General features: G+C 39.4%; 1 protein-coding gene across 8 annotated transcripts in view; it reads left to right on the top strand.

Moving 5' to 3' along the window:
* The window catches only part of DCAF1 (DDB1 and CUL4 associated factor 1), a 92,368-nt gene that overhangs the window by 50,646 nt on the left and 18,908 nt on the right, over positions 1 to 22,814 (top strand). For 7 of the 8 annotated variants that reach the window (XM_079934770.1, XM_079934769.1, XM_079934772.1 and 4 more), the window contains 14 exons: positions 1,929 to 2,087; positions 3,453 to 3,632; positions 4,116 to 4,325; positions 5,499 to 5,668; positions 9,027 to 9,151; positions 10,604 to 11,867; positions 12,450 to 12,648; positions 13,589 to 13,671; positions 14,226 to 14,310; positions 16,961 to 17,194; positions 17,765 to 17,858; positions 18,384 to 18,488; positions 18,709 to 18,782; positions 19,296 to 19,397. In XM_079934770.1, the coding sequence (XP_079790896.1) occupies positions 1,929 to 2,087; positions 3,453 to 3,632; positions 4,116 to 4,325; positions 5,499 to 5,668; positions 9,027 to 9,151; positions 10,604 to 11,867; positions 12,450 to 12,648; positions 13,589 to 13,671; positions 14,226 to 14,310; positions 16,961 to 17,194; positions 17,765 to 17,858; positions 18,384 to 18,488; positions 18,709 to 18,782; positions 19,296 to 19,397 (3,084 nt within the window). Of the gene's footprint in view, positions 1 to 1,928; positions 2,088 to 3,452; positions 3,633 to 4,115; positions 4,326 to 5,498; positions 5,669 to 9,026; positions 9,152 to 10,603; positions 11,868 to 12,449; positions 12,649 to 13,588; positions 13,672 to 14,225; positions 14,311 to 16,960; positions 17,195 to 17,764; positions 17,859 to 18,383; positions 18,489 to 18,708; positions 18,783 to 19,295; positions 19,398 to 22,814 lie in introns of those variants that run through there. The other variant, XR_013830245.1, reaches the window with a different exon arrangement.

Here is a 22,814-nt window from a genome sequence, read left to right as displayed (position 1 = left end):
AGTGTGTAAACTCATGATTATACTTTGAACAGTGAGATGAAGCTGGAGGTCAGAGTTGTCTCCAGTGACCCAAAGGGATTGCTTTCAGATGCAGCATCCTGTCCTGAAAAGGAAATAGTGAAGAAGGGATTTGGGCAGTTGCTATTTCTGTAGGTCTTTGTATGAGGAACTGTAATGGGTGTCATTATTCAGCTGTTTTCTGTGCAGACTCATATAAGGGATTAAAGAAAATGAAATAAGGATGAACAGGGAAAAATCAGACAAGAGATCCTTCTTATAGGGAAATAAAAAGTATAGAAAGTTATGTGTACTGTTTTGTTCAAAAGGAAGTCTCAGTTGTGTAGGAGAAGGAACAGGTGTTGAAGTTAGTATTGGGTTGGCCAAAATGTTCTGGTTTTTCTGTAAGATCGTATAGATCAATAGAAACAAAATGGAATAAAATAGTAAATTAAGAACTAGAGGGCTTCCCTGGTGGCGCAGTGGTTGGGAGTCCGCCTGCCGATGCAGGGGACACGGGTTCGTGCCTCAATCTGGGAGGATCCCACATGCCGCGGAGTGGCTGGGCCCGTGAGCCATGGCCGCTGAGCCTGCGCGCCCGGAGCCTGTGCTCCGCAACGGGAGAGGCCACAACAGTGAGAGGCCCGCGTACTGCAAAAAAACAAAAACAAAAACAAACAAACAAAAAGAACTAGAACCTTATATGGAGGTACAATACAAGAAGAGAAAACAGAATCTTTGCCCACATGAGTGAGGTGAGCCAGGTTATGGGCTATGTTGAGCCAAGTAGAATTAAGGTTCTTGGTAAAGATTGAGCCTGTTTGTTCTCTGTTTCCCTACCTACTGATCTGGCAGTGGAACTGCCACTTTATGATAGTGACATTATTGGAAAAAGCACGTGCAGTGGCCTAAGTATTGGGGAGGGAACCATACATAGTTTAGTTTCTTGGGGAAAGACTTGGTGGGAATGTGGTAGAGGTTTGTGTATCAGCCAAGTAAAGAGTGAAGGGATTTGAATTATATATAAGGGTTAGTCTGAGTTTCTGTGTTAAGAGAACTTCTGAAGAGGGTACATACATGTTGTTTTTGCCATTGACCTTGGTGAAATTTATACAGGTATCAAATCATGTAATTACAAATCTGTGTTGTCTTGTCTGTACCTGCTGCCTGTATCACCACCCAGAAGACACCTTGACATGAGAAACAGGAGGCCAACGGAAACAGGAGGCTCCAGTTCTCCTGAGGCCCCATCCACGTTGGCCTGGGTTCAAAGTCATTGAGTAGCCTGCTGCTTGCATTGCACTCCTTGCCCTTAAAATTGCCCAGAAGATCAGGTCCACCCAGAGAGACTAGTAAGGATTGAACAGCAAGTTAACAAAACTTGATAACAAAGGCCTGTCTAATAGAGACTTAATAAAATAGTTCATTAATAAACGTCTTTTTAAAGTGCATTCTGATTAGTTCTAAAAATTTACAAATTTTGATAATTTACTGAAGACTTTTCTTTGGGGATATATTGAGGATAAATTTAAAGGAAAGCAGAGTTTTGGATTTTATTAGATGATGAGTCAGTGACTGAGCCAAAGCTAAAACATAGAGCTGATGATGTTTAAAGGATTAAAATGGGAAGGGTAACAAAAATCCTTTAGGGAAGCTATGTAATAATAAAATGGTGTAGGATTATGTCGTTATGTACAGCAATATTCTTCATTTCTTATTTTTCACCCTCATGAAAACCTTTGGTATTAGGAGGGAATATTATGGAATCCTAGAGTTTTTTTGTTTTGTTTTTTGTTTCCCTTAAGCAGTATTGGTTTTACTTCTGTTTTGAGGGAGTGGTTGTCTGCTTCAGAGGAGTCTTTGTGTTTAGCAACTGTGAAGAGATATTTGTTCTAGATTTTTCCACGGTGATATGTGTCCTCTTTGTTTAGCACCTAGCATCTCTCCTGCTCCATAACAAGTTTGCCACAGAATTTGTTGCACATGGTGGAGTACAGAAATTACTGGAAATTCCTCGTCCTTCTATGGCTGCAACTGGTGTATCCATGTGCTTGTATTACCTGTCCTACAACCAGGATGCCATGGAAAGAGTAAGTCCAGTCCATTCAGATGTATGGGAATGGGATAGGGTGGGGAATATTCTAGTACATTCACAGGAAAACTTTTGGATAAGAAAAAATGAATAGGTGGATTAGGTTTTAATGAAAGAAGCAAGGAGCATGAATCTTTACAGAGCATTCCAAAAATGTAAAATTCTTTAGAAAAGGTCCAAAATGTAAAATTTTGTAGTCCTTTTTTTCCTGACTCTCTGAAAGAAAAAGATCCAACAAAAAACCCAAGATGGATTGGGGTCACAGACCTTTTTTTTAGTTTTTGCCATTTTACTGCATTAGAATTATTTTCAGGCTCTTTTCAGATGTCCCTCAGTGGAGTTATATTTTGCATTTTTGAGTCAGTCTATTATAAAAACAACAGATGATGCTTTGTGTATTTGTGTTAACAAATAGTTCGTGGTAGAGACAGTAAAATCATTCCAGTTGTTCTCAGGGCTCCAGAGAAAAACATGGTAGCGTGGCAGCTACCCTCTGGTAGCTGGTTTTCTGGGTTTTTCCAGCTAAGACTTTTTATTTAGTGATTTTTTAAAAACGTCTAAGTGGGTTGTACATTTGAAAAGAAATGGGTCCTTAGATACCACTAGGGAAGCTCTTGTCATTTCTATGCCTGGAATATTTTTCTAATATTCTATGTGGTGTGGCTTTTCTGGTAGAGAGAAGTTGGTAAATTCTTCTTGGGTGGTGTCTTTATTCATCTTTGTATATGTACTAATAGGGTAATATTTTGATTTTAATTTTTTTAACTCCTTAAGATTCAGCATTATGCAAGGATATGTAATCTTTTGAGAGTAGTAACCTAATCTGTGTGTGTATGTACAAAATTAATTGTGGTTAAGATAAAAAAGTATCAAACAAACCTGGGTAATGCTTCATAATTCATTGTCTGACTTACAGGAGACAACAAAATGTGTGTGAATGAATCAGTGAGTGAATGGATATTAAACTTGTAGACTTTAGTATCAGAAGGCTCAGTCACTTTTATGAGCCTGGGGAAGTCCCTTATGTCTGTGAGCCACTTCTTCACCTGTTAGGTGGGAATACTAATATGTGTGTAACAGAGCATTGTGAGCATTAAAGGATATAAATATTTGCAGAATTTAGCACTCAGTATGTTTAGGTGGAATTTAAATATTTCTTTAAATTTAGGTTGTTTTCAGGCTTGGAATAGATTGTTATAAAATTTCATTTGTAACTTAAGCTTTAAACTCAGAATGACTTGCCCAGGAGTGATTATTGTATTTTGCAAAGATATCTATCTACACTGTGAATTTTTCTTCCCTTTTGTGAAGGTTCCTTTCCCCCAAATTTTTAAAAATTACGTTTTATTTTTATTTTTTGCAGGTTTGCATGCATCCCCACAATGTTCTGTCTGATGTGGTGAACTACACACTGTGGTTAATGGAATGTTCTCATGCTTCAGGATGCTGCCACGCTACCATGTTTTTCTCAATCTGCTTCTCCTTCCGGGCTGTATTGGAACTCTTTGACCGCTATGATGGTCTTCGTCGTCTGGTGAACTTGGTGAGGTTCTTCAGTGGCTTCTCTTTGTGAGGAGCAGGGGTTCTGCTTGTCTGGGCTGCCCGTCAGTGGCATTGAAGAGAGGAAGCTTCTGACTGGAGGAATTTTGCTATCATTTTTATGGATGAAGTCTTTTTTCCTCCTTCATTTACAAGTTTCTTTTCCTCTTAAGAGGACTATACCATTGTAGACTTGCCTTGAATATAGTAATCTTACAGGGGGAATTGCTTGATCCTTCTAAAAAGCAAGTTTTGTGCCTCTGTGTCTTTCAGCATGATTGAAAACTATGTAATTTTTCAATATAGGTTTAATGTTTTGCTTTCATATGGCTACTCTTAGCATGTTGTATGGACAGATGTACTTTGATGTTTGTCAATCTTCATGAGCACAAAAGTTGATTGAAGTCTTTCTCCTCTCCTTTTACTTTTCTCTTCCTCTTTGTTCTTCCTCCTCTTTTGCCCCATTCTTTTGCCTCTTTCTTAATAGATCAGTACTTTGGAGATTCTAAATTTGGAAGATCAGGGTGCACTTCTGAGTGATGATGAAATATTTGCTAGCCGCCAAACTGGGAAACATACGTGCATGGCCTTGCGCAAGTACTTTGAGGCTCACCTGGCCATTAAATTGGAACAAGTGAAGCAGTCACTTCAGAGGACTGAGGGTGGCATTCTTGTTCATCCTCAACCCCCTTACAAGGTGAGAGAACCTTGTCTAAAAAGGAAACGTTGTTAGCACTGTCTGTAGCATCTTGGGCCTGAAATGCACATTCATATCGGTGGAGTCCACGTGGGATGTACATTGTTGGATTATACTTGCACTGTGTGGAGGCAGAATACTTGAAAAGGGATGTAGGGAATTCCCTGGTGGTCCAGCGGTAGGACTTGACATTTTCACTGCAGTGGCTTGGGTTTGATCTCTGGTTGGGGAACTAAGATCCTGTAAGTCACACGGTGTGGCCAAAAAAACCCACAAACAAACAAACAAACAAAAAATGGGTATATTGAGGACTTATTTTGCTCCCAGTTGTAAGTTTCTATCTCTGGAATACTGGAACTAAAAGATGAACTGAGAGGTCTGTAAAAGGGCTTTCTTTTATGGAAAGTACTAGATATTCTACCTTCTTCTGTGTGGAATTTTTTTTCTGAAAGGGTGCATCTATAATTCCACTTCACTATCATTTTTGAACTTAGTATGTTTTGTAACAAAGATTGGTATCTGCGTGTTTTAAAATCACAAATTGAAAAGAAACCAATTATTTTACGTGGTGCTTCTTTTTAAGCTGTGAAATATATGCACCAATGATTTGAACATTTTGTTACCTTTTTGGGCAAAATGTATTATGAGTCTAGTTATAAATAAAATAAAAGATTAAACATTTATATATATTCATTGTTTCACATGTGGGCTGTGGACTCAAGAAGTGTGGGATTTGAAAGCTATTATTACTTAGCTTTATTATTAAAATCTGTTGACCACTGAGCTGTGCTGGAGAAGATAGCAGGCAGATTGAGTTCTTTAATAATATGTATCTCTGGGCTTCCCTGGTGGTGCAGTGGTTGAGAAGCTGCCTGCCAATGCAGGGGACACGGGTTCGAGCCCTGGTCCGGGAAGATCCCACATGCCGCAGAGCAGCTAAGCCCGTGTGCCACAACTACTGAGGCTGCAAGTCACAACTACTGAGTGCACGAGCCTAGAGCCCATGCTCTGCAACAAGAGAAGCCACTGCAATGAGAAACCTGCGCACCGCAACGAAGAGTAGCCCCCACTCACCGCAACTAGAGAAAGCCCTCGCGCAGCAACAAAGACCCAGTGCAGCCAAAAATAAATTAATTAATTAAAAAAAATAATAATATGTATCTCTCCTTTTAGGCATGTTCATATACTCATGAACAGATTGTGGAAATGATGGAGTTTTTGATAGAATATGGCCCAGCGCAGCTATATTGGGAGCCAGCTGAAGTCTTCCTCAAACTTTCTTGTGTCCAACTCTTGTTGCAGCTTATTTCTATTGCTTGTAATTGGAAGACCTATTATGCAAGGTGGGACCATGAAGTTAAAAGTCTGCTTTTTGCTAAAGTTAATGTTGGTTTTCACAATAGTGTATGCTTAACAAACATTTGTTGAATTGAATTGAAATTTTGGACTTGAATCTGAGAAACTAGATTAAGCATGATAATTAAGCATGATAATATCATTTTAAATTTATAGAGTGTTTGGTCATGGTGATTATAAATACTGCAAAATAGGCAAGGATCATTATCTGTACTCTTAGAGAAGTTACATAATCTACATGGCTACAGCTGCAGAGGTGGGGTTGAAATCCTGTCTGGACACTGGAGTCCAGTATTCTGTGGTACTTAGACTTTAAACATCTCTCTGTTGCTTGACAACCATATATAAGATTTATCTTACCTTCACATAAAACTGTATTTTTTGCTCTTGTTATGATTTTCACCATTCAGTTGAAAACAGCAAAGCGGGACAAGGCTCAGGGAAAAATAGGTAATGGAATCAGGAGGTTAGGTAGGTTCTATTTGAGGATGATGTAAAAAGAATTAAAACTATATTTTGGAAAAGATGGAGTCTGAAGGGAAGATAGTAACAAAATTTATAAACAGTGGTTCTTGACCTCCTTTCCCTATCCACACACTGCCATAAAGACAAGAGGTGCTTATTTAGGGTGCATATAGATTGTTTGCTAAATCCCAGGGTAATTAAATCTAGAGGAATACCTTTGGAGTGGCCGTTTTCAACCTTTTTGGTCTCAAGATCCCTTTACTGTATTAAAAATTATTAGAACCCAAAAAAACTTTCGTTTTTACATCTTGATATTTAACATATTGGAAATTAAAACTGAGAAAATATAAAAATATTTATTTATTTAAAAATAATCTGAATCCATTACTTACTAGCATTTTTTATGAAAAGTTTCCAAAATAAAACCAGGTGATTTCAGCAAGTTTTTAAAATGTTCTGGTTTAATATCTCGTATCTGCTTCTATATTCAACCTTTTGTGACATCACACATGACAAGCCTCTGGAAAGCTCTACTATACACTCTTGAGAGAATGAGAGTGACGAAGGAAAGTAACATCTTAGTGTTATTATAAAAATAGTTTTTATATCAGCACCTTTTGAAAGAGGCTCAGAGACTCCTAGGGTCCCCTAACCACACTTCAAGAACCACTGTTTTAGAGTATTAAAGTAGGTTATATTTACTTGGAGAACATTGCTTTAAAGATGATGGAAACTCAGACGATAATGAGGAAGGTTATAAATACATTTTTTGAGGGGTAAATTCATATTTGATTACATAAGAAAATATAAATATGTCCTTTAAAAGCTTAACTTTAAAAATAAAATGCTTGTTTTGCTTAGAATATATAAAACCTTAGAAATGAAAATTATTCTTAGCCACTGTTAATTTCTTTTTTAATAGTCTTTTTTCCATAATGTATGTAAATATACATATTTGAGATTATAGTATTTAATCAAACTCATCTTTTAGACGAAATATCTCAAAATACATAAAGATACAGAGAATAATATAACAACTACTCCATACCCAGGGTTGGCATGTTGCCGTATTTGCTTCTGTTTCAGTTCCTTTCCATTTTCTGCCTCCTGAGAGTGACCAGTCTTCTGAACTTGGTGTGCATTCTCTCCATTTTTTTATGCTATACATATGTGTGGGTGTGTAAACAATAATATATTATTCTTTTGTATGTTTTAAAGTTATATAAAATATTATCCTGTGTACGTCTTTTGCAGCTTGCTTTTTTCACCCTTATTTATTTACTCTTTTAATGTAAGTTTCAGGTATATAGCCACCCTTACGTGTTTGAGATTTATGTGTTGATATTTGAACTCTTGTATTTCTGTACTGTAGTTTATTCTCCTATTGATGAACATTTAGTGTCTTTTGTTTCTTTTTTTCCTGTTAAATGTATGGTACCACAAACCTCTTTTTGGAGTCTCTCTTGAGGATATGTTGTGTATAACCTGGGTTGTAGTGTGTCTTCATTTCATCTATAGTGGATGTTGCCAAGTTGCTTGGAAAATGCTCATACTATCTTCTTCTCCCACTGCAGTCTATGGGAGTTTTCATTTTTATTCCTTCTTGCCAATACTCGGTATTGTCAGACTTAAAATTTTATATCTTAGTTTTCTATTTCATTGATGTTGTATTTTGAGCCTTTTCATTTGTCCTTTATTTATTTATTTTTTACATCTTTATTGGAGTATAATTGCTTTACAATGGTGTGTTAGTTTCTGCTTTACAACAAAGTGAATCAGTCATACATATACATATGTTCCCATATCTCCTCCCTCCCCACCGTCCCTATCCCACCCCTCCAGGCGGTCACAAAGCACTGAGCTGATCTCCCTGTGCTATGCAGCTGCTTCCCACTAGCTATCTGCCTTACGTTTGGTAGTGTATATATGTCCATGCCTCTCTCTCGCTTTGTCACAGCTTACCCTTCCCCCTCCCCATATCCTCAAGTCCATTCTCTAGTAGGTCTGTGTCTTTATTCCTGTCTTACCCCTAGGTTCTTCATGACATTTTTTTTTAATTCCATATATATGTGTTAGCATACGGTATTTGTCTTTCTCTTTCTGACTTACTTCACTCTGTATGACAGACTCTAGGTCCATCCACCTCATTACCAATAGCTCAATTTCGTTTCTTTTTATGGCTGAGTAATATTCCATTGTATATATGTGCCACATCTTCTTTATCCATTCATCCGATGATGGACACTTAGGTTGTTTCCATCTCCGGGCTATTGTAAATAGAGCTGTCATTTGTCCTTTAGAGTTCTTTGAAAATAATTGTCAGTAGCTGCAAAGTAGTTCATCATATGAGTGTACCATAATTTAACACATATATTCCTTTTGTCTGTGTAAGTTTTCTTAATTCTTTTGCTGTCCATGATGTGTTAATGGACATCTTAATGCATAAATACTTGTTTGTATTGAATACTTCTGATTATTTCCTTAGGACAGATTCCTAGAGGTGAAATTCCTGGGCCAAAGGTTATGAACGTTTTAAGAACTTTGTTTCATATTTCCAAATTATTTTCTGAAAAGAGTATACTTATTTCTACTCCCACCAAAAGTTTGAGAGCATTTGTCTCTGTACATCTTCATCAGCATTGGGGATTATCCCTTGTTTTTAATCTTAGCAGTCTGATAGGTGAAAATTCCATCCCTGTGTTTTTTGAAATTAAAGTTGTGGTGACTTACAGGCCCTCTCCTGATGCCATGGCTAGGGACAGAGCCATAGTCCCTACTATATCAGTAGTAGTTCTGATCCATTGTCTCTCTCTTTTAGCTGTTGTTGTTTCTTGTGGCTGTATCCTAGTTTCCCTTTGACTAATTCTTCTTCCTGTCCAGGAATGACACTGTGCGCTTTGCTTTGGATGTCTTGGCTATTCTCACTGTTGTGCCAAAAATTCAGCTCCAGTTGGCAGAATCAGTGGATGTGCTGGATGAGGCTGGCTCCACCGTCTCCACTGTAGGTAGGTTGTACCTTGCCATTTTTGTTATTACGTGGTCTTTGTTTTCCTTTGCTATTCTGGTTGTTACTTACCTGACCTAATTTTACAGTATTAGAACAGAAGGTAGTAGAGGAGGGTACCTTGTAAGTCTTATAAGTCATGCCATCAGTTTCATATAAGGGAGTCATGGTAGTGAATTCAGGTTTTCTGGGTGGTATAGGCATTTCCTATACATATGTATACATATACATAATTGTACATGTGCATTCCTGGAAACCTTGTACTCTGCAGAGTGTTGTGCTAAAAATAGAATTTATGAGAAAAATAGATTGGGGCAGACAGTAAAAAAGTTTAGCAACTTTGTAATCTGAGCCCTAACAAAATTAGTAATTGCCAAGCAGTGCAGAATGGATAGAAGCTATTATACACAAAAACAAAAGGAAAATACACTTTGTTTGAAAATACCCTTTATTAAGAGCAGGGCTGATGAGGGCTACTGCTAAGGTGAGCATGGCAAGTTGTGTGACTGGCTGTGGGCCCTAGGGTGTACCACTCTGGGGAGAAAGCCCAAGGCATAGCCACTTGTTTTTAACTTGCTGCCACTATAGCAGCCGGGCTGAGGGCTTTTTCCTTTCCTGCTGAAGGTTTTTATTTATTCCCACTATTTTTGCTCTACTTACCCAGGAAAGTTTGTACATGACCCTGGGTGACTTCCACATAATGCTGACGTCATTCCCCTATTTAACATATAAGGTATTATGTCATAAAGATGCACTGTAATAGAACTGATTTCATTTTATACAAACTATTCCTTATACTTTTTTAAAAAAATTAATTAATTATTTTTGGCTGTGTTGGGTCTTCGTTTCTGTGCGAGGGCTTTCTCTAGTTGCGGCAAGCGGTGGCCACTCTTCATCGCTGTGCGCGGGCCTCTCACTATCGCGGCCTCTCTTGTTGCAGAGCACAGGCTCCAGACGCGCAGGCTCAGTATTGTGGCTCATGGGCCTAGTTGCTCCGTGGCATGTGGGATCTTCCCAGACCAGGGCTCGAACCTGTGTCCCCTGCATTGGCAGGCAGATTCTCAACCACTGCGCCACCAGGGAAACCCTCCTTATACTTTTTTTTAAAAAAGTGTAGTTTTTTTTTTTTTTTTTTTTTTTGTGGTATGCGGGCCTCTCAGTGTTGTGGCCTCTCCCGTTGCGGAGCACAGGCTCCGGACGTGCAGGGTCAGCGGCCATGGCTCATGGGCCCAGCCGCTCCGTGGCGTGTGGGATCTTCCCGGCCAGGGGCACAAACCCGCGTCCCCTGCATCGGCAGGTGGACTCTCCACCACAGCGCCACCAGGGAAGCCCTAGTTTTCTTTTAAGTGGAACAAAATGAATAGAACTCTAAATTCTGACTCTGGAATAACCGTTGAAGTTGGCCATTAGTTTTATGAGGAATAATATAAAATGTTTATTTTTTCCCCAATAGGTATCAGCATTATTTTGGGAGTGGCTGAGGGTGAGTTCTTTATTCATGATGCTGAAATTCAGAAGTCAGCACTTCAGATTATCATCAATTGTGTGTGTGGCCCGGATAACAGAATTTCTAGTATTGGCAAATTTATCTCTGGAACTCCTCGGAGAAAGCTGCCTCAGACTCCCAAAAGCAGTGAGCACACTCTGGCCAAGATGTGGAATGTGGTCCAGTCCAACAATGGCATCAAGGTGCTTCTGTCCTTACTCTCCATCAAGATGCCCATCACAGATGCAGACCAGATCCGGGCCCTGGCCTGCAAGGCCCTGGTGGGCCTGTCTCGCAGTAGCACTGTCCGGCAGATCATCAGCAAACTGCCCCTTTTCAGCAGCTGTCAAATCCAGCAACTGATGAAAGAGCCTGTGCTGCAGGACAAACGCAGTGACCATGTCAAGTTCTGCAAATATGCTGCTGAGCTCATTGAACGGGTGTCAGGAAAGCCACTTCTCATTGGCACTGATGTGTCACTGGCACGACTGCAGAAAGCAGATGTTGTTGCCCAGTCAAGGATCTCCTTTCCTGAGAAAGAGCTGCTTCTGCTGATACGAAACCATCTCATTTCTAAAGGGCTTGGGGAGACAGCAACTGTGCTGACTAAAGAGGCTGACCTGCCCATGACTGCTGCCTCCCATTCTTCTGCCTTCACCCCAGTCACTGCTGCTGCTTCTCCTGTTTCTCTTCCCCGTACCCCTCGCATTGCCAATGGCATTGCAACTCGACTGGGCAGCCATGCTGCTGTGGGTGCCTCTGCCCCTTCTGCCCCCACTGCTCATCCTCAGCCACGGGCCTCCCAGGGTTCACTAGCTCTGCCTGGCCCGTCTTATGCAGGCAACTCTCCTTTGATTGGTAGGATCAGTTTTATCAGAGAGAGGCCATCACCCTGCAATGGCAGGAAAATCAGAGTGTTGCGGCAGAAGTCGGACCATGGCGCCTACAGCCAAAGCCCAGCCATAAAAAAGCAGTTGGACAGACATCTTCCTTCCCCACCTACGCTGGACAGTATCATCACAGAATATCTTAGAGAGCAGCATGCTCGCTGCAAGAACCCAGTTGCCACCTGCCCACCTTTCTCTCTCTTTACTCCTCACCAATGTCCTGAGCCAAAACAGAGGCGGCAAGCGCCAATAAACTTTACCTCAAGGCTAAACCGCAGGGCATCATTTCCAAAGTATGGAGGGGTGGATGGCGGATGCTTTGATAGGCACCTTATCTTTAGCAGGTAAGGAGAGGTTACCTCACTTCCTGGGAATTGGAATGATTTTTCTATTTAAGTCAAAGTATGTGGGTAATATCAGCATAAAGTAATTAGTCCAGAAAACCATCTGTTGGCCTGAAATACTAGGAATTATCACTGTGTGAATACATGAGCAATGTGACTATACCCCCTTTTGTCAACCATGGGTTCCTCGTGTGATTATTGGCAATATATTGATAAGGTACTCTGTGTTCTTGCTATAACTAGTATGTTTTCTAGAACCCATGCAACACTCTGTCCCTAACTAGGCTCTCAAGTTTGTTTTTGTGCTGGTGCAAGTTGTCTCCTCTTATTCCTTAAAAATCTTAAGTGAAGGTCATGGTATCCCAGGTTTTACACATGGGAATTTTTGTTATTGTTGAAATTTTTAAGTGAAGGTCATTTTCTCTCTTTTAAAATGAAGATGAACCACTGAAGGTCACTGATATTTTGGAAGAACCCATTTGAAACATAAATGTTTTGTTTTTCCTTCTGTCCTTCTAACAGAGTTTTCTTTTTCTGAGTCCTTGCCTGTTCTTTGTCTCTGATTCTCTTTTGTTTGCTTAGGTTCCGTCCTATTTCAGTGTTCCGGGAAGCCAATGAGGATGAGAGTGGCTTCACCTGTTGTGCATTCTCAGCACGAGAGCGGTTCCTGATGCTTGGCACCTGCACTGGGCAATTGAAGCTCTATAATGTGTTTAGTGGACAGGAGGAGGCCAGCTATAACTGTCACAACTCAGCTATCACACACCTTGAACCTTCCAGGGTAAAGGTCCCTTCCTAGGTTATTCTCAATCATTGTTCTAGGATAGGTTGGTGAACTGTGGGCTTGTGGTCTGACTGGTTTCCTGTATTTGTGCATAAAGTTTTATTGGAACACAGCCATGCTCGTACGGTTATGTATTGTCATGGCTACTTTTATGCTACCATGACAGAGTTGAGTACTGTAGTTGCATGCAACACAGATCATATGGCCTGCATAAACCTGAAGTATTTACTATCTGGCCCTATGTTTGCCAACCCTTGTTCTAAGACCTGAACATAGATAGATTTTTAATTTGCTTCATTTGGAAATGGAGATTATCAACTGTGACCACTAAAGTTTTCTTTTTGTGTTGGAAGGAAATCTCAGAGTACTGTGAATTTTTAGGAAAACAAGCATATGATTCCAGTGGTAGTTCACAGTTTATTAACACTATTCTATGGATGAAATTCATGCCTCTGCTGTTTCTAAAAGTCAAGACTGTTAAGATGACAAGAATAATTTTCCTGATTTTAAAGTAAAGGAGGTTGTCCTTTTTATTGGGCTTTCTCTTTGAAAAACCTTTAAGAATCCTTAGCTAGGAAGTCTAACAACTGTTTCCAGTTGACTGATAATTCAGATGAGATAGATGGAGAAATATGGCCAAATATTAAGAAAGGAGGAACCATCTTTGACATCTTTCCAAGTGTCACATCCCCCCACCCCCTGCCTTGGAACTATTATATTTTAGGAGGATTTAATATTCTTAAATTTAGTTATTTTTTAGGACATAGGAGGTACATGTTACTTAAGTCCTAGCAGCTTCTGACCATTTCTTGGTTCCTAAAAGTTTTTCTGTTTTCTTTATAATCCAACAGTATATTTTATATTTTAGAATGCTAATGGAAGATGGCATTTATATAAACACATGATTACCCACCTTGGGCCTCCCATCTTCTTTTAGGATGGGTCCTTGCTGCTGACATCTGCTACTTGGAGCCAGCCTCTGTCTGCACTTTGGGGAATGAAATCAGTATTTGATATGAAGTATGTATCTACTTTTATAACCTAGTCTCTCTGTTTTACAGTTTATCCCCTTCATCTGATTCTTTGACTTAAAGGCTTTTGGGAAAAAGAGGAATGCTATAAGTCATATTGCTGACTTCTCTCTTCCTCATCTGTGGTACATGTTTAATAAGATTTTATTTTTCTTAATTGCTGGGTTTTCTTACTGGGTAGGTATATACATTCCCATCACACAGCAGACCCTTCACTAATCCAAAATGGCACATCTACGTATTTTCTCATGTTCACATGCGTACATTGCTATCTTAGCTGGAGCATATTTCAAAGGCACGTGTACCCAGTTAGCCATTTCTTTAACCAGGTAGTTTCCATTAATTATTTTGGATCTGCTTGGACAAACTGGTGGAGGGAATTTTCTTTTTAATCTTAGGTGTACAAGTTTTTCCTCTTTGGGAGCTTAGAATCTTTAGGTGAGTATAGTCAGGCAAGAGGCTGAGGATCACCTTGTTTTCAGTCAGTTGAATAATTATGTCCCAAAGGTCAGTTATATCAGTACTTCTGTTGTTTGTTCATAGGCATTCCTTCACAGAAGATCACTATGTTGAGTTCAGTAAGCACTCTCAGGATCGAGTCATAGGCACAAAAGGAGACATTGCCCATGTAAGTACTTTAGAATCCACTTCTTTCAAGTGATTTGTCTATTTGTTTATACTGAGATCTTCTGGACTGAGTGTGAGGACTTAAGTCCTGTGGGTGACAAAAAAAAATTACTCAGTGATATTCTTTCCAGATAGAATCTGTAAGTGTAATGAAGTAATTCTGAGTTATATGGGAAAATGTGAAGAGAACTTTATCTGACAATTTGAGAACTATTTCATTAGCAGAGCAGATATTTTCAAACACTAAGTTTTAGATGAAATAAAGTCCCTGCCTTTATGGAGCCTCACTGGGGAGACAGTGAATAAAGAAGCAAATATATAGTATGTTAGATGGTAAGTGCTGCCAGGGAAAAGAAAGCAGGGTAAGAGGTAGGAAGTGCTTGGTGGTGGTGTGGGGGACTTCCTTTTTATCTAGGAAATCAGTGTCACTGATTGGGTAATGTTTAAGCAGCGTCTTGAAGGAAGTGTGGGCATCATGCAGATGTGTGGGGAAAAGTGATCTAAGACGGGGGATGGCAAGGGAAAAGCCCTTACTTGGGAGGTGGGAGGAAGAAGGCTGAGGTCAGTGGTGGGGCATAGCATGTAGCCTCTTGCAATGTGTTGTTTAAGACCTTTGGTTTTTCCTCTGAGTGAGATGAAGACACTGGAGGGTGAGCAAGAAAGCACATGACTGGATGTAAAATTCCTAAAGTGTGAGTCTGGTTTCTGTGAGAGAAGCAAGAGGAGGCTTTCCAGTTAGGAGGGTGTTGTGCCAGCTAATATGTGAGAGCGCAGTGGGGCTGTGCCTAGGTGGGCGTGGTGGAGGCAATGAGAAGTGATGCAGCTGGGCCCTGGGGTTTTGGATACATGGAGTTTGTGATTCTCTTAGCCACTCAAATAGGGAATGGGCAGTTGAATATACAAATTGGGGGTTCAGGAGAAAAGTCTGGGGTGGGAGATATAAATATGGGAGTTGTTCACTTGTCGACAGTATGAACTGTGAACTTGGATGAGATCATTAAGGAGGCTAGAGAAGAGTGGTGTAAAGACAGAGTCCTGGCATGTGCTAGTATTTAGAAGTTGCCCATGTGAGAAGGAACTTGGGAAGGAGAACAAAGTGTGTGGCCAGTTAGGTAGCAGGAGACCTCAGGAAAAAGATGTGCTCTAGAAGGCAAGGGAAGACTCTTTTGAAGAAGGATTGATCTCCTGGGTCAGAAACTGCTGATAGGTTACATAAGTTGAGAATTGAGGGAATTCCCCGGGGATTCACTGGTTAGGACTCTGGGCTTTCACTGCTGAGGGCTGGGGTTCAATCACTGGTCGGGGAACTAAGATTCTGCAAGCTGTGTGGCATGGCCAAAAAAAAAAAAAAAGGATGAGAATTGAGAAGTGACCTTTGACTAACCATGTGGAGGTCAGTGTTAACCATGTCAGGAGCTAGTTCTGTGCACTGGGATGAAAAATCTGATTAGAGTGGGTTCACGAGAGAACAGGAGAGAAGTGGAGACACTGAGTATAGACAAGTCTTTTGTAGTATTTTGCTGAAAAATGAAAAGAAGAGGGGATAGTAGCTTGAGGTGGGGGATATGGAGTGGCGAAGAGAGGGTTTCTCCCAAACTTAATTTGAAAGTGTTAAAATATATAGAAGAGTTGAAATAGTAGTACACATAACTACCACCTAGATTCATCAGTTTAGTATTTTGCCATAGTTTCTTTCTGTGTAAATATGTGTGTTTTTCTGAATTATAGAAAGTAAGTTGCAAACATTTTATCCCTAACTCTTATAACATGTATATCCTAGCAATAGTGACATTTTATTACATAATCACAGTTACCAAATATAAGAAAATTTATAGTAATTCCCAAATATCAACTAATATCCATCTCATACTCAGTTTTCCCGATTGTTCCTGATGTGTTTGGTTTCAAATGTTTTTTTTTTTTTTTTTGAACCAGGATCCAGCCAAGATTCACATATTGCATTTGGTTGTTATGTCTCACTAATGTTTTAAAGCCAAGAACCATTTCTCCAGTTTTCATGACATTGACTTTTGAAGAGACCAGGCTAGTTGTCTTGTCCCACGATCTGGATTTGTTTGTTTCCTTGTGGTGTCTCCCTATTTGTTCCTCTATTAAAGGAGGATTTTTTAAAAAGATTGGATATATTACAGCATGTCTGTAAGCTGATGGGAAAGATCTGGTCTCTGCATGGGTTGCACATTGTAGACTTTGGATAGTATATTGGGATATTTTAAGGAGAAAAGGGCATTTTGTTGATGCCTTTCTCCAAAAAGTAACCTGTCAGAGTATTCTGTGAGTAATGTTGGTTAGTCCACATGGAGAGTTTCTCAGTTTCAGTCTTAGAAACATTTTCTGTTTCTTGAAAGTGGGATGGGAAAGAAGAGGGTTTTCTTATCCCTATTGCAGTCTCACTTCTCATTTTCTTACTTGTGGCAAAGAGACTTTTCAAACCTTGAATGGGAACCAGAGTACATAAACTTTGCTTGTATGGGTGTGGTCTTCCTATTTTCCAGTTATTTTCAATGTTAGGCCTTTTATAATTTTGATGGGCTTTGGAAAGCATGAGAGAGATATTTTACGCAGCTTCTGTTTGAATTCGTCAGTGGATGGATTGGTCTGATTTTTCTCTTCCCACCCCTTCTTCTCTAAAGATTTATGATATTCAGACTGGCAACAAGCTGTTGACTCTGTTTAACCCAGATCTTGCCAACAACTACAAGAGGAACTGTGCCACCTTTAATCCTACAGATGATCTTGTCTTAAATGATGGCGTCCTCTGGGATGTCCGCTCTGCACAGGCCATCCACAAGTTTGACAAGTTCAACATGAACATCAGTGGCGTTTTCCATCCGAATGGGCTGGAGGTCATCATTAATACTGAGATTGTATCCTTTATGCCCATGTCTTAATTGCCATTTGTTACCTAGTTTGTAATGCAGAAATTATTTATCTTTCTACCAATACCTGGTCGAAGTATCCACACAGGTAAATAACCTGGTTTTTTTCCTTTGGTTTGAAGTATTATTGAATCTGTAGGGGATTCAATTGATACTGGTAATTATTGATGACTTTTACTAGCATGTTTTCTTTGTATTGGGAAGTGACCAGATTACTCCCTCCCACTTCCCCAGGTGTCAGATTGACTTTTATCTGTCTTCAGAAGGATTTTACTTTTGCTCTATAGAAATGACACATAAGAGTAAAAAGAAGTGCTACTATTGGGAGAGAGGGAGCTCATGTAGTTTTTATGTATATGAGGATATTATAGGAGATTTTCAGGGTCATTATTCAGTGATATGCATTCTGAATGCTTTTGCTTTATCTTGATCTTGTTGACTTCTAAAGCATTAATACCTAGAAGGAGGGGAAAAGAAAGTGGTATTTCAGAATTTCCCTCATGAGGTTAAATAAGAAGTTTTGGGGAAAAGAGTTTTCCTTGACCTTTCCCCTCCTAGTGGGACCTTCGTACTTTCCATCTTTTACACACAGTTCCTGCTCTAGATCAGTGTCGAGTGGTGTTCAACCACACGGGGACAGTGATGTATGGAGGTAATAAACTTTTCACTTTTCATTATTCTCTTTCTCCCTCCTCTCCCCACTCACTTAATTTGATACTTCCTATTTAGAAATGTCTGTCAAATGTGAATTGAAAAACATTTCAAAGTTGTAACATAAGAGATAAAATAATAGTACAAATGGTGACAAAATTTGTTGATGAGAATAATGTCGATTTAGAGTGGAGGGCCACTGGCTTTGAAGATAACAAGTAAATCTTGTATAGAAAGAAATTTCATGAGTAATTTACCATGCGTATCATTATGAACTTCAAGAAAAACCTTTTTTGTCTTGTGATATTTGTACGCTTTCAGCTGTAACAGTTGTTGGAAGCTAGATGAGAGGTTGAGGATATTGTTTGGATATGCAAGGAGGATGCTTTGAGAGGAATTTACTACAGGGAAACTCTCTGAAGTCTTGATTGTCCATTAATATTTTCTGCAGTTGTGAATAGGGGATGTTTCTGATTCTAATAGTATTTTGCTTCCCTTTCCTATTTCCCCTTTCTGTCCCAACTAGCTATGTTGCAGGCAGATGATGAAGATGACTTACTGGAAGAGAGGATGAAAAGCCCTTTTGGATCATCCTTCCGAACATTTAATGCAACTGATTACAAACCTATAGGTAAGTGTGAAGGTCAGGTATTGATGATTTTGCCTTGTTTTGGTGATCCTTATTTAAGATCCTCCATTTTCTGAGAGAATTATAATTTTTCTGCTTTTGAAAAGCAGAGGAGTTAGGGAAATATTTATGAACAGTCACCTTGAATTCCTTTAACAGAAAGGCTGGTTTTAAGATCACGGTAGTAGTCTAGTCCTGAGTCTTGTCACATTCTGTTTTCCAGCGACCATTGATGTGAAACGGAACATTTTTGACCTATGTACAGACACCAAAGACTGCTATCTTGCTGTCATCGAGGTAAAGGGAGCAAGAAGAAATCCTACTGTTTTATTCTGATATTTAAGATCATTTTCAACTTATACTCCAGACATTTTTGTCTGTTATGTGTTCTAAAGATGATGCATTTCTGGTGATAGATTAGGGTAATCTAGTCATCTGATGGGGAGATACACAGTATAAGAGAAGTAGGAAAATCCTGATATAGAGCATTGTGGAGCGTCCCATCTCCTATTATCCTGGACTCACACTGTCAGCCCTTTCTTAGAGGAGTCAGTCTCTCTCTAGAGCATCCTCGGAACAGTGTTGTTCCCAGGGATGGTGGTCTCTCCCTTGCTGTCCAGGCCTTCTCATCCTGTTTTTCTTTCCCTCTCTGTGTCCTAGACATAACATTTTCAGAATCAGTTCAAGAATTTTGGGTATTGGAAGCTTTGATAGTTACACGGTCAAGGTGTGTGAGTGCCAGTCATAGCTGAGGTGTGGATATGGGCCTTCTAAAAACTAACTTCTTGTGGACTGGGTGTTCTATTTCAGAACCAAGGCAGCATGGATTCTCTGAACATGGACACGGTGTGCAGGCTGTATGAAGTAGGCAGGCAGCGTCTGGCAGAGGATGAGGATGAAGAGGAGGACCAGGTTAGTGGTCTTTGAAATTTCTTTCTGCTGAATAATGCTTTATTAGAAATTATGCATTTCTGCTTTTAGTTACAGGGTTTTTCTTTTCTTTTCTTTTCTTTTCTTTTTTTTAAAGATTTTTGCTATAGGGGTGTTTGCTACCTGTTAGCATATTCTGAAGGCCTGTCATGTGTCCTTGATCACTGAAACTGATCAGAAGAAAGCAGATTTTTATTATTACAAAACTTTAAGCAGTATCTGATAGTCCTGTGAGTTCCATTTATAGATTAATTTGCAGGTCAGCAATCTCTGATTTTGTTTTAGAGATTTCCTTGTACTCACCCTCAGAACCAGTGCCCTGTCTGGCTTCAGGATAAGCAGGCCGCCATTTTCTCAATGTCAGTACAAAACCAAAAAGTCACTCTGCTGAGCTGGATCATAGAAATGGCTTAACTTCTATAAAGTTCCGGTTTGCATTTTCTCAGTTTTATGGCATAGTCTATTTTCAGAGTATAGAATGGAGCTTACAGGGAAAGAGAAGATATTGATGCTTTTGAGAAATTAAACATTTATAAAATGTGGGTAGATGGTATCATGTCTCAGAATCTTAGCTTTTCCTTTTTTTTTTTTTTTGTGGTACGCGGGCCTCTCACTGTTGTGGCCTCTCCTGTTGCGGAGCACAGGCTCCGGACACGCAGGCTCAGCGGCCATGGCTCACGGGCCCAGCCGCTCCACGACATGTGGGATCTTCCCGGACCAGGGCACGAACCTGCGTCCCCTGCATCGGCAGGCGGACTCTCAACCACTGTGCCACCAGGGAAGCCCCAGCTTTTTCTTTTTTATAGGGGATTTTAATTTATGGTCACATTATGCTAGGTGCTTGTCTGTGTAGTGTGTCAGTTGATGTCAGTTATGAAGAGTTCTTAAACTTCTGAGTTTCAGCAGATCTTTCCTGTCTGCTAGGCTCACACCACATTCTTTTTCTAAGCATATACTCTCTTGGCCCAATTCTCTAGATAAATCTGAGAAATGTTTATTGCTGAGTAATATAAAGTTGAAAACGAATGACTAGGTTTTTACATTTTTGTTGTAGATAATAAAGCAGATAAAATATCTTTTTTCCAGATCTTGGATTCATTTCTGTTTTTTCTTCCACTATGGTGTTGCTTGGTCTTGGTGCTCTATATCCTCTTAAAGGGCACAGAAGTGCCCTGAGTGAGGGCAGGGGCCACCATAGGACAAGAGGAAGCACACTTTTCTTCTTTTTGCCCTGCCATTGCTCTCTCATCCTCACCTCTCCCCTATTCTTTGGTAAATCATGCTCAGTGGTTAGGGCTAATGGAATAGCTTTCTGTTAGCATTCTTCCCCAGCAGCTTGTACTTAAGACTTAAAATAATTTTTGAAAGTGATAATTTTAAAAGTATTTTTTTTGTGCAAGTCTAATACTATGGGCCAGTGACTCATGTTTTTTTCTGAAAGGACTTAGTACTGACTAAGCAAGGGTGATTTGTTTTGCCAGTTTGAGATTTAGGTATGTGTTCCACTATCGGGCTTTATAGGTTATGAACCTCTACTTTCTCCTCTAAATTGAATCCTTGAGTAAACCCTGTCACCTGGAATCAACAAGCTAAAACAGACTCACCTTACAGTCCTCTGTGTATACTCTCTTGATCGCCACTGTCTCTGGTAGAATGTTCTAACTGGCTAAGTATGCATTTTATTAGAGCTCAGAGATAATTCATAATCCCAGGAAATGGGTTTCTGAGCAGAGTGAGGAAAGGAGACTTGTATGTATTTGGGGTTAGTGGTCACTGTGGGATCAGAGCAGAGCCTTCAGCAGGGCTTACTTCTTGACCCAGAGGCATCCTGTGCCAGTGCTTCCCTCGTGGGATGCCCTCTTAGGGGGCAGTTTCCCAGCTCTGTCTTCCCTCTCTCCTCACACACAGATGAAGATAGTCATGATCCTTGTTGGATACCATGGGGATATTATTTTATAAAGCACTTTACTGAAAATGACATCCTCAGTACAATAGTTTTTGTTTTTTCTTGGATAGACTTTATTTTTTAGAGCAGGTTTAGGTTCACAGCAAAATTGAGCAGAAGGTACAGAGATTTCCCATAAATGCACTGTCCCTGTATGCATAGCCTCCCGCATTATCAACATCCCACAGCACAGTGGTACATTTGTTACAAATGATGAACCTACATTGACACATCATTATTGCTCAGAGTCCATAGTTTACATTAAGGTTCATTCTTGGTGTTACACATTCTGTGGTTTGGACAAACATGAAGTGTATCCACAATTGTAGTATTGTACATAGTAGTTTCACTGCGCTAAAAATCCTCTGTGCTCCACAGATTCATTCCTCCCTCCCCTCAGCCCCTGACAACCACTGATCTTTTTACTGTCTCTATAGTTTTGCCTTTTCCAGAGTGTCATATAATTGGAATCATACAGAATGTAGCCTTTTCAGATGGGCTTCTTTCATTGAGTAATATATATTTAAGTTTGTTCCATATCTTCTCATGACTTGGTAGCTCATTTCATTTTAATGCTGAATACTATTCCATTGTTTGGGTGTACCACAGTTTATTTATTCATTTACCTACTGAAGGACATCTTCATCGCAGTGTTGAATAGTTTTGGCAATTATATTCTGGAGTAATTTGAATAAAGTTTTGGCAATTCAGAATAAAGCTCCTGTATCAATTCAAAAAAATACCTCAAAAAAAAAAAATCAACATATTGTGTACCGTGTGCAGGTTTTTGTGTGGACGTCAGTTTTCAACTCCTTTGTGTAAATACCAAGAAGTGTTATTGTTGGATCATATAGTAAAAGTATGTTTAGTTTTATAAGAAACTGCAAAATTGTCTACCAGAGTGGCTGTACCATTTTGCATTTGTCATCAATGAATGAAAGTTCCTGTCGCTCTATGTACTCACCTGCATTAGGTGCTGTTGGTGTTTTGCAAATTTTGGTCATTTTAATAGATATGTAGTGGTCTCACTATTTAATTAAAAAATTAATAGACATTTATTCCTTTAGTTGAACAATCAAAATGTGTGGTTTAAGATTTTTTTGAGTGGAAAGGAATTTAGGTCTTGCAGTTTTGCTTTGGTTTTTTGAAGTATAGTTGATTTAAAATGTTGTGTTAGTTTCAGGTGGACAGTAAAGTGGTTCATTGATATTTAGTGATATATATTTTATATATATATATTCTTTTTCAGATTCTTTTCTATTATAGGTTATTACAAGATATTGAATATAATTCCCTTTGCTTATACAGTAGTTCCTTATTGTTTATCTGTTTTCTGTATAGTAGTGTATATCTATTAATCCCGAACTCCTAGTTTATCCTCCACCCTTTCCCCTTTGGTAACCATAAGTTTGTTTTCTATGTCTGTGAGTCTGTTTCTGTTTTGTAAATAAGTT

This window comes from Stenella coeruleoalba (genome assembly GCF_951394435.1).
Source record: "Stenella coeruleoalba genome assembly, chromosome: 10".
Classification (NCBI taxonomy): Eukaryota; Metazoa; Chordata; class Mammalia; order Artiodactyla; family Delphinidae; genus Stenella; species Stenella coeruleoalba.
Note: the sequence above shows the minus strand (reverse complement) of the source record. Positions and strands in the feature narration are given on the sequence as shown.